This window comes from Maylandia zebra, linkage group LG3, assembly GCF_041146795.1.
Source record: "Maylandia zebra isolate NMK-2024a linkage group LG3, Mzebra_GT3a, whole genome shotgun sequence".
Lineage (NCBI taxonomy): Eukaryota > Metazoa > Chordata > Actinopteri > Cichliformes > Cichlidae > Maylandia > Maylandia zebra.
This window is the reverse complement of record NC_135169.1, coordinates 4,797,318-4,809,010: the sequence shown is the minus strand read 5'-3', so window position 1 is coordinate 4,809,010 and position 11,693 is coordinate 4,797,318. Positions and strand designations below refer to the sequence as shown.

Here is an 11,693-nt window from a genome sequence, read left to right as displayed (position 1 = left end):
GTACACATATGTTTGTGTATCTATTTACCAGATCTATCTGTCTGTGTGCTGTAAATAAGTTCACATCATGGCAGCGTGACCGGCATCAGAGTGTCTTTTACTCGCTGATGGAAACAATGACGAGCTGTTTTTTCATTTTATCATCACAGTCAATGTTCACGTGACTCAAACTTGGGTTGGGATGTCATCGATCAGGCCTGATGGTTTGTTTTACACACATCTGGTAGTTTGGCAGCTTAGATTTTTATACTGATGTCTCTAATTATTATTAGGATTGTTGTTTTAATTTTGAAATTTAAAAAAAAAACATGCTGTGATGGGACAATAGAGAGGAATTGACAAACTCTGCTAAGTAAAACAATCAACCCTAACCTGATCGTCATTCACGAATTAGAAGAGGTGAAAATGTTTTCTCATATTTATTATCTCTTAAACTCAGTTGATCTCAGTGAGGTTCTTGGAGATTTGGATAGAAAGGGGTGACATGTTGCAGGAAAGCAGAAAATGTCATAATGTTGGAGTATTTAAAAAACTTTAAATTTTGTGCTGTTAAAATTTTAACTGAAGTTCAATGGCACAGCTGGGCAAATACAATTCTCGCGGAAAACAAAGAAGAGTTCTCAGCTTCCTAGAAGTGAAGATAAAACGCCACGACCCCTTTATTTCAACGAGTGTGTGTATTTACCCAGTCTGACCTCGAGGCGGCGCATTGTCATTGGACAGACGAGCGGTAGTGACAGGAAGCGGAATTGTCGTTGGATCATTGTGCTCTTGGAGCTGGCGGCGGGATAACTGTGCGGCTGCTGGTAGCTGTGACGGGCTTGTTTCTGAGTTTAAAACAACAAATCTCAGGTAAGAAAAACACCTTAAACTCAAAAATACGCACAGATAAAGTAGCGGGGCCGAAGCGGAGGGATACATCTCTGTGAACAGGTTCATCTGGCTCCGTGCTAACGAGCTAATTAGCAGCTGTTAGCTTCGTTAGCTATGAAATGCTATATGCTGCTAATGGTAGCGTTTGATTTGTCTTAGTGAAAACTTTTAAACCCTTAATATTTGCGTCTCCTAACGATCTGGGGCTGCCGGGAGTTTGCGACGAGCCTGTCCTTAAATTAAAAGCTTTTAAAGAACTCAAGGACAGGAGCTAGCAGGCTAATTAGCAGCCAATGTATCAGTGAGGAGTCACATAAACAAACAGAGTTTATAATAAATATTTCAAGATAAACTGTGAAAGAGCAGCGATGTTTAAGCTGATACACACTGCTGCTTATGTGCTTTTATATTAGCAGAAGTGGAAGAGGGCATAAGAATGATTGTTAAGCAGAGGGGCGTTTCAGCTAAGGATGTTTATTTCCTCAGTAATGTTGATTTTCCTATCTCAGTTTTTCTGTGAGAGCAACAGACCGGTCAGGCTCTGTGGTTTCTCATTCAAGATCTCCTGCACGTCTCAGGAAAATTTGTAAAACCTGAAGCTAAAGTAAGAACATTAAACATTGAACCTCTTAGAATTCTACACAACGTGAATTGCATGAAAAGCACGTCAGTGAGTGAAGTAAACATATCAGCGCAGAAGCGGAGTTTGAATTAATATTTATAAATGGTAAATGGCCTGTATTTGTATAGCGCTTTATTTAGTCCCTAAGGACCCCAAAGCGCTTTACACATCTAGTGTACACCCATTCATGGTAAGCTACATTGTAGCCACAGCCGCCCTGGGGCACATTGACAGAGGCGAGGCTGCCAAACACTGGCGCCACCGGGCCCTCTGACCACCACCAGCAGGCAACGGGTGAAGTGTCTTGACTTCTTATGACAGCGGAGTTCTGGATATGATGGAGTCTGTCCAGTGCTTTGCTGGAGATTCAGAATATGGTTGAGGGTCTAATACAGAGTCGATGAGTGGTGGCCAAAGTCAAGAGACTAAACTGGATCATTAAATACAATTAAGCAAAATAGAATCAAAATATTTTCTGCTTCAATGCAGCGTTCACATCTGGTGTGAAAGAAAATTAATGCAAATATTGGAAACACAAAGTGACATTCAACAACCTCATTCGACTTTAAAGGAATAGCTGTGAGAGACTGAGGTGACCACCAATCCGAGTGAAGAACTGTTGATTGACATATAACGTGGTTATAATTACACTCACTACTATGTTACATGACAGTCAGCTGGATTCTTTACCGTTATTGGTAGAGCTCACTTTTCACTCACTCACCTGAAAGTTTACCATGGGTCCCGCCCACTTCCCATCACCTATAGTTATTTTTCCCCTAATTTCCGGCTTCTGGACAGACTTTCCTCGCTGATAAACACAGTCAGGAACCGTCACAGCAGATGACATTAAAGTAGATCAAAAATCTTCATTCCTGATGTGAAAAATAAAACACAGTTCCTCTGAGTGGCGATGGTTTAGGACATTAAGTGCGTTTATTACCTGCAGCAGAAGGTATTAGGCTACACCCCTGAGAGGATTTCACACACCTTAAGGAGTCAGTGTGGGTTTAGGCGCTTAGAGCGTTAAACCTGCAGGCAGGAGGTGATGGGAGTCAATCTAGTGTGGGAGATTTGTGCTTCTCTTGGTCCTGCGTTGGTGTAAATTTATTGAATTTACAGGTTTTTCAGTCGCCACCTTCAGCCTCACAGAGCCTCTTAATGTGCATTAATTAACTAAACTCTCATAATTCTCTGAATTTATTTAAGGTTTATTTTGACAGTTTGAACAATTATTTATTTAAACACCTTCATACTTGGTGATTTAAAGTTGCTGAATGATGCAGAAAGAATCCCTGATGTCAATATCTGTTTGCTCCTTTAGACCGATGGGAGACAGCGATGACGATTTGGATCGGAGGAGGCGGGACAAGTTCAGGCGGGAACGCAGCGACATGGAAAGGTCACGAGAGCGCGAGGAGAGGAGGAGAGACGACTGGCCCGACAGGTGGGAGCTGGTGACCATTCCGATCGTTAAGTTATTCGTTTTTAATCCGGAGAGAAAGATCTGACGAGCCGACGCATCTGACAGTCAGAGTTCAGCCTAAACCTACAGAGGCTCATTTACTGCATCAAACTGCTGCAGAGCTGCTGTCACAGAGAGGCAGCTGCTGCCATCTAGTGGCATAGATGTAGTAGTGCAGTGATGTGGTCCTTTGTTTAACATTGAAAAGTTTCCCACACAGCTGTATTCTTTATGCACGCCGTACTTATCCCTAATCACATCTGACACATTTGTTTCAGAGTTCATACAGTTTGTTATCCAGCTGTAAACATCTGTCCTAACATCAGCGTATGAATGAGACATGTTATTGGAAACTGAGTCGTCAGGATTTATTATGGCTGAAGAAAGTCGCCGACTTCATCCCGACAGGTTTGTCCACTGTGTGATGTCAGCTCTCTGTTTGTTTCAGGGACTGGGACCGTGGCCGCGAGCGGAGGCGGGACTATGACCGCGGCCGCAGAGAGAGGTTTTCTCCGCCCAGACACATCAGCCCTCAGCACAAACGCATGAGGAGAGAATGGTGAGGCCTGTGTGCGAGAAGCAGCTGCAGACTTCAGGTTCTCCTCCGTGTTCCTGCTGTGGTTAATAATTCTCGTTTCACCCTCAGGGACGACCACAGGGGGGAGCCGTACCGCTACGACCTGCCATACGGAGGCGGCGGGGCTCCATTTCCAGGGGCAGGGCCTCAGGGCTGGCACCCAGATTTTCCTCACCTTCACCCACATCATGGAGGCCACCCTCTGCAGGGCAGGTGAGCTCAGTCAGAATCATTTCTGCCCCCTAGTGGCTCCAACAGTTTTCACCTGGATTATTTATTACCTGAGTTTTGTGTCTCAGGTTGGGGATGGTGGATCCAGACCTCCCTCCTCCCGGTCCTCCTACCATGAGGAGCTTTAAGGTGGGTCTCTGATTTAAAAAAAATAAGGAGGCATCAAAGCGTCTGTTTGGCGAGGTTATGACATCACGTCTGTGATGCGTTTGCAGGAGTTCCTGTTGAACATGGAGGACAGCGTGGACGAGACGGAGTCCGTGAAGCGCTACAACCAGTACAAGCTGGACTTCAGGCGGCAGCAGCTGCAGGACTTCTTCCTCCAGCACAAAGAGCAGGAGTGGTTCCGCTCCAAGTACCACCCCGATGACATCGCCACGAGGAAGGCAGAGTCTCTGGCCGCCCTCAAAACCCGACTCGGCGTCTTCCTCTTCCTCATGGACAACAACTGGCTGGACAACGTATCGCTCGACATGGACCACGCCCCTGCCATCATTAAACTCCTCGATGCAGGTAAACTGGACAGGAAGTGAAGTGAGACGGGGTTTGTGTGTAATAAAGTCTTTAACCTGTGTGTCTCTGTGCAGCTGTGATAAAGATGGAGGGAGGAACCGATTTTGACCTGCAGGTCCTCGAGGTTCAGGTGAATGCAGCAGGAGCCGGTGGAGATGCGAGCGGAGGAGGAGGTGTAGGCGAGAAGAGTCAGGCAGATCCCAGCGGAGGCAGCGTGGGTGGTCAGACCAGCTCAGAGGCGACTGTAACTCAGACGAAGGAGACGGCGAGCGGTGACGCGGGCGATAACAAAGACACAGAGAAGGTGACGTCTTCGAATATCCTCAGCATTGTTCCCTCTAAGCTGCGCGCGTGCGCACTGCTGGCACGGTCTCTGCGCACAAAAAAAAATCTACCTGAATTTAAATTAAAATTAAAACGTTAACAATTCTGTTTTGCAGTGTTAGTCAGTGAGTGACTGGCTGCTCCTGTATGGGATTAGAACGATGCCACCTTATCCCATAGTCCAGCCAATAATGCGATTTACATTCGTATATACGCAGCTAATCAACGTGGTCGACAGGTTATGACAGCGTCCTTATGTGCCGACACTGGTGTTTTAGCAAAGCGGCTGATGTGGAGTGAAGCCACGTTAATGACAACGTGAACAACCATTGGAGATGTGAGCAGGACAGACGGAACAACTGACGGACAAAGTGTGGACTTTATACCAGTTTTTAAATTGTATTGATCGGCCACGTAAAACCAGAGTTATGATAAAAATATCTGCAATGTTTGGTTTTCTTCCTGAATACTGTCGTTGTTTATATTTACTGCGAGAAGAAACGGTAAAAACAGCGTTTTATAAGGAAAACGCTGGAAAGCGTGTGAGCAAAAACAAAAACAAAACCCAGCCTTTCCTATTGGTGGAAAAATGTACCATGTCGACCAATCAAAAATTGATATGGCAACGTGGCATCTAGTTGTTAAGAAACGGGGGGAAGTTTTAGGAGTGACGGCGGTGCTTTGAGATGTGAGAGATTTGAGACGTTTAGCGTAAATCTTGTGTAGTTAGTGTGTAGTTAGTGTGTAGTGTAGTCAATAGTTTTGTTGTGTGTGTCAGAACAATGAGGCGACTGCTGAATGTTACAGGTGTTACAGCAGTGATACATCTGCTGCTGTCAGGCCTGCAGGTATCAGGCTGTTGTTCTCCTTCATCTCATAGTGGACAGAAATTATTTTTTGGAGCGGCACAAATAATTTGTGTGGCATCAGATCTGATGCAGAACAGCTGATTGTTCTGTAAATAGTTTGAAATGTTTATTTAAAAAACGCCTTGGCTGCTTTTTTAGGTAAACAGCTGCAAAAAACTTATTGTTATTGTTGTTATTTGCAAAACTCAGCTACTTTTTTGAAGAAGTAACTATATAATTAATTGCTCAACATTGGTCTTTAGTTACTGTATTTTGCAGACAGAGTTACAGACTCTCTCCCAGACTCAGACTCATGATACAAGTCAGAGCTGTAAAAGTTGTGTTTTCAAAATTGGAGTTCAAGTTATTTTTACTTCCAATAGTGTTAACATGCTGCAGGTCATGAACAAGATCTTTTTAAATTTTCATTGTAAGTGGGCTAAAGCAGTTAATTAAAAGTAGTCTATCATAAATGTAAATGTTGTAATTAGATTACTTTAATAAACCATGTAACTTGGATGGATTCGATGCTGGCGTGACCACAGCGCACACGTCTGCTGTTGCTCACAGTGGTCCAAGGGACGCTCAGGGAGTTTGTGTGTTCGCTCAGACACATGAAAAATTAGAGGGAACATTGATCCTCAGTTTACTGAACTGGACCCAGTCTCTTCCTGTCTGGGTCACATGACTTATTGAATTATTAACTACTGTAGAGAAGAAACAGGTCACGGGTTGAGTGACAGTCTGTTCAGTGTTACGTTAAATAATCACATCCTGACACACAACGGCGTTCAGACTGACCTTAACCATCCTATTTTCTTTCCTCTCTCAGGACTCAGCCGACGCCAAGCGTAACGGGAAGAAGGAGAAGGACGACGACGAGGAGGAGGAGGAGGAGGAAGAGGAGAAGAAAGAAGAAGAAGATGAGGAAGAAGACAAGAAGACCAAGAAAGTGAGTCGTTTGTCTTTTGTCGCTGATGCTGATGGTCCTTAATGTTACATCGCATTGTTAATCCCTCCTCTTTCTCTCAGGGCAGGAAGAGGAAACGCAGCCTCTCTGCTGACAGCGGCGAGGGCAGTGCCTCCGACTCTGACTCCTCCCACTCTGATGGAGAGAAGGATGAGGACGAGGAGAAGGAGGAAGAGGAGGATGACGGAGAGGATGGTATTTATTTTAAACTCTTTTTTTGAACTCTGAAATGTTGAAACACTTCTCAGACTTCAGTCTGAAGTGTTTTGCTGGTTTGTTTCAGAGCGTCGTAAAGAGCGAGGGAAAGAGAGGGAGAAGGAGGCTCCACCCAAGCCCCGCCCCCTCCACCTCACCACCTCCCTATTCATCAGGAGCATCCCGCCAGAGGTGTCCAAGGATGAGATCACAGCTGTAAGAAAACATGCCTTTACAGGGTGAAGCAGTTGTTGCTAAACTCAGACTAACATTTGAGGAACTGCAGCTCATTTTTCAAACCTATAGGTTGGCACTGTTTAGGCTCCTCCCTCCAGAGAGTAGGACGTTATTAAAATAAGTTTGGACAAGTAAATAATGACAAACCAACAAAGGAGGAAGGTTTTTAATTATAGTCGGAATTCAGCAAGAAAAATTAGGCTGTTTTTAATGAACCAGCTCTGCAATGTGTTCATGCTCCCTGGGAGAAATCTGACCATTTAAAACAAAACTGTGCAGAACTATGAAATACTGCACCATGAACTGGTTTATTTATTATTTAACTTATAAATAGTTCGAAGTAAAATATCATTTTTACCCAGAACATTTTTTTTAGCTCAGAAACTTTCTTTGTTTGTGGTGTTGAAGCTGAAAGCTGTGATTTTGACTTACACATATGTGGACATCACATTTTGGGTTATTTAGACTAAAATACTCAATTTTGCTCTACAAGGGCCTGATATCCACTTACGAGGACTTTATACTGCAACTGTTCTATTGAAATTTTAAACGTATATCCTCATACGTGGCTCTTATTGTTCTTAGAAACAAAAATCAGGTAAAAAGAAAATCTGGTAATTCTTTGTTTTTACATTCATCGGGTCCCAATGTGCCCAGATATCAAAGAGGAATTAAAAATGCATGTCATGGAAGAGTTCGGGTCTTAGGAGGTTCAAGTTAGAACACACCTGTGCACATCACCTGGCTCTCTGCTAACCTCCTTCATGTGTTTGCAGCTGTGTCACAGATACTCAGGCTTCCTGCGGGTGGCGCTGTCGGACCCTCAGCCCGAGAGGAGGTGAGAACAAAAAAGTGCAGTCGCGACACCTGCATCAGCTCCTCCCAGCTTCATCTGCCATTAAAGGACTGATATGTAAAGTGTAGCAGATTGTTTAGTTGTTTATAAATAAACCAGACATATATATATATATATATATATATATATATATATATATATATATATATATATATATATATATATATATATATATATATATATATATATATATATATATATATGTATGTATATAAGATAGGACATCAAACACCGTGTATTCTTATCAATGCATGAAACATGCAAGTTTATAATCTGTTGTCCTTCAGTAAAACGTTCCTAGAAAGCGTCATTTCACTTGCCGTTTGCATTTATACAGGAAGTCAGGTCTTTAGCAGCGTCCTCCAAAGAAAAACGATATTCTTCTCTAAGCAGGACGACACTGTTACTATAGTTCAGGAATCACATGAAGTTTTGTCCTGAAAGCACCAATTTTAATTATTTCTCCAGTAAAATTAGCATTTTCTAGCATGAATATGAACAACAATACAGTTTCACCACTCAACACTGCGTTGCCTATGGATCGAGACGTATTCACGTGTTTAAGGCGCTTTATCTAAGAACTGCCCCGCACCACGCTTCTTTTTTTTATCGAGCGGTTTTAAAAGCATGGATTTGGAAGCGTTGCTCTTTAAACTGAGCTTCAGTAAATATTTGTGCTTCAGGTTCTTCAGGCGCTGCTGGGTGACCTTTGACCGCAGCGTGAACATCAAGGAGACGTGCTGGAACCTGCAGAACATCCGGGTACACACACACACACACACACACACACACACACACACACACACACACACACACACACACACACACACTGGTGTGTCATGGGTGATTATAACCTCCTCTATGCTTTCTGCAGCTCAGAGACTGTGAACTCGCTCCGGTGGTGAACAGAGATCTGTGCCGGCGGGTTCGCAGCGTCAACGGTCTGACGCACCACAAACCGGTGGTGAGGAACGACATCCGACTGTCGGCCCGACTCGTCCACAGCCTGGACCAGAGAGGGGAGCTGTGGACCGGACAGGTGCGGACTTTAAATATGTTCAGGCTCAAGGGTTCAGAGTCAGAAGCACCAGTCAGTCAAACACTATCTGGGCACTGCATTACCCATAACCCCCTCAGGACTGACATCATTCCTCTGTGTGTGTGTAGATGGAGACCAACCCCATCCTGAAGAACATCACAGATTACCTGATAGAGGAAGTCAGCGCAGAGGAGGAGGAGCTCATCGGCGCCTCTGGGTGCAACACCGATGACGCCGGTGACGCCAAGGACCCTGCCTCCTCTGACGTCACCTTGGAGACAGATGATAAGCTACTGAAGGTGGGAGGAGCTTCATGTAGATCAGGTGCTGCCTGCTTCATGTAAGCGTGTATTTACACGTGCGTGTGTGTGTACAGGTGCTGGACCGCCTGCTGCTCTACCTGCGTCTGGTTCACTCTGTTGATTATTATAATTTCTGTGAGTATCCCGCCGAGGATGAGATGCCACACCGCTGCGGGCTGATCCACGTTCGAGGACCCCTGCCTGTGGGCAAGATCACCGCAACTGAGGGTACGCACGTGCATACACTGCAGATCAGCCGTTCATGGTATATTTCTAGGAAAACAGGACGTGGTTTCCTAGAAACCAGAGACGCAGGACACAAAGTCCTTCTCACCTGTGAATAAGACACACTTACCTGGTTTGTCACAGCAGCCTTGGAACCTTTATGGAAAATTTCGCGGTATGATGATCTGTAACTCGAACACATCACAACGTGTTTTTAGTTTATTTAATCTCAAAACACTTCGAACTACAGCTCCAAATACACGGCTGCAAAGTTGACGTTAGTGTTGCTGTGCTCTGATTGGACAGTGAGTGAACACCAGCGGATGTGCGAGGAGCGCCTGGCTCCGCTGCTCTCGCCCTCTGAGACTCTGAGTGAGGAAGAAGCGACCAGGCTGGGGAAGAAAGACCCGGAACAAGAGGTACGACACACCGCCCGCCAACAGATGTGTCCCACATGTGCAAACGAAAAAGAAAAAAGTGCTACTTCCTGTTCCTTTCACAATAAAAGCCCTTCATATTATCCAACTACTGACTTTGAGATTATTAGACGACCTCCTGAGCTGCAGCTTATCACAAAACGATTCAGATCAAGTCTTGTCTTTGATTTTACAAGTTCTAATTTTGTTTTCTTAATTATTCCTCATCAACTACAAGAAAATGTTTTGGAAGAAGGAAGTAAATTCTCATAATTACTCATTAAAACAAGAAAAACACATGCAATGTTACCTTTTTATTATTATTATTATTTATTTTTTTGCTGTCAAAATAAAATTAAACATTGTATTGTCGGCGTGTATATCTCCACTTTAAGTGTCGTTAATTCAGGATTGTATTCATAATTCATTTGGCATTTCAGAAATTAAAAAAAACAATAGAGATTTGCAGCTATAGAAGGAATGACCTTTTAACAGCGTACGACCTTTTCATAGAAACCGCCATAAACACAGTGTGTACATGTGAGTGTAAACAGTTGTCCCAATGACGAGCTCTCCTCCCTCCTCTGTGTGTCTCACCTGTGCAGGTGGAGAAGTTCCTGTCCTCCAACACTCAGGAGCTCAGCAAAGACAAGTGGCTGTGTCCTCTGAGCGGGAAGAAGTTCAAGGCTCCCGAGTTTGTGCGCAAACACATTCTCAACAAGCACGGCGAGAAGGTCACCGGTGTCCGGCAGGAGGTTGAGTTCTTCAACAACTTCTTGTTGGACGCTAAAAGACCTGCCCTGCCTGAGAACAAGCCCCTCCCACCGCCTTCACCAGGTTGTGCCCCTGGGACTCTGTTTTGCCTTCTATTCACGTTACTGTTTTTTCTTTTCTGATGCGTTTCCTTCTCTCCGCCTTTAGCCGCTCCTCCGGGTTTACCAGGATTTCCCGGACAGTCGCCGCAGCAGCAGAGCCTTCTGGGATATCCGCCTGGAGTCAGACCACCCATGCCCGGTTTCCCAGGTGTATATAAACACAAACATAATAGAATTTAATTAAGTATTTAAAATGAAAAAACCTCAGCTTTGCTTTTTCAGTGCAGTGATGCAGTCTTTTAAGGTGTATGTGTGTGTGGGTGTTTTAGGCGGCGCACTCCACCATCCACCAAACCAGTTTGGAGCTGGGCGGGGTAACTATGACAACTTCAGAGGTCATTTAGGAGGCGGCGGGGGGTTTTCTGGGAAACAGCGAAACAGCAGGTAAAGAACATGCGCCGTGACGACAACACAGTAGAGTGTATGAATCACATCAGTTATCTCACTGTGTGTGTGTGTTTGTTTGCAGGGGCATGCGAGGCGACCCTCGCTCCATCATCGAGTACAGAGACCTCGACGCTCCGGACGACCTCGACTTCTTTTAAGCACCAGAAGCCCCAAGACTGTTTTTTTTTTTTTTTTTTTTTAAATAAAACACTTTTTTATTCCTACGTTTCCCATGATGCCGTTCCTCTTCCTCATACCATTATCTTTTTTCCTACATAGGACAGAAACTGTAGAGCTGTGTGTGTGGGTGCGTGCGTGCGTGGGTGTGTGTCAGCAGGACCAGTGTTACTGTCAGTCATTAGTGATGATGATGATGATGCGTGCCACTTTTCCAATAAAGACCAGTACTGAAGGACTGATGAAGGCTCGTGTGCTGCTGTGAGAAGAGCTGCACCCTTTGAAATCTTATTTGGATGTTTCCACAGCAGACAGGCTGATGTAGCTTCAGTGGCTTAAAAGTGAAGATGTAAACACACAAACTTAAGTGAGAATTCGTGAAGTTTCTCTCTAACCCAACAGCGCACACTCCACTAGTGCAGTTGCATAAACACAACATGTAGATTATGTGCTCAGAGCACCCTGTATGAAATAGAGAGGTGAGGCGTTACTTGAGAGCTAAAACGAAGTGGTGCTAATCTGCTGTGATCAATGTTTTCTACAGTCACTGGTTGTGATATT

General features: G+C 44.4%; 1 protein-coding gene across 1 annotated transcript; it reads left to right on the top strand.

Annotated features, from left to right (window-relative positions):
- The first annotated feature begins 696 nt into the window (after positions 1-696).
- On the top strand, positions 697-11,372 carry LOC101483482 (serrate RNA effector molecule homolog). The gene is made up of 20 exons (XM_024801192.2): positions 697-852; positions 2,820-2,942; positions 3,409-3,519; positions 3,607-3,750; positions 3,837-3,897; positions 3,984-4,281; positions 4,356-4,585; positions 6,286-6,405; positions 6,486-6,618; positions 6,707-6,834; positions 7,632-7,693; positions 8,395-8,473; positions 8,586-8,750; positions 8,879-9,049; positions 9,127-9,280; positions 9,584-9,696; positions 10,299-10,530; positions 10,615-10,716; positions 10,838-10,952; positions 11,038-11,372. The coding sequence occupies exons 2-20, from the start codon at positions 2,824-2,826 to the stop codon at positions 11,111-11,113; spliced, it is 2,613 nt and encodes an 870-aa protein (XP_024656960.2). The 5' UTR covers positions 697-852; positions 2,820-2,823; the 3' UTR covers positions 11,114-11,372.
- Positions 11,373-11,693: the final 321 nt, after the last annotated feature.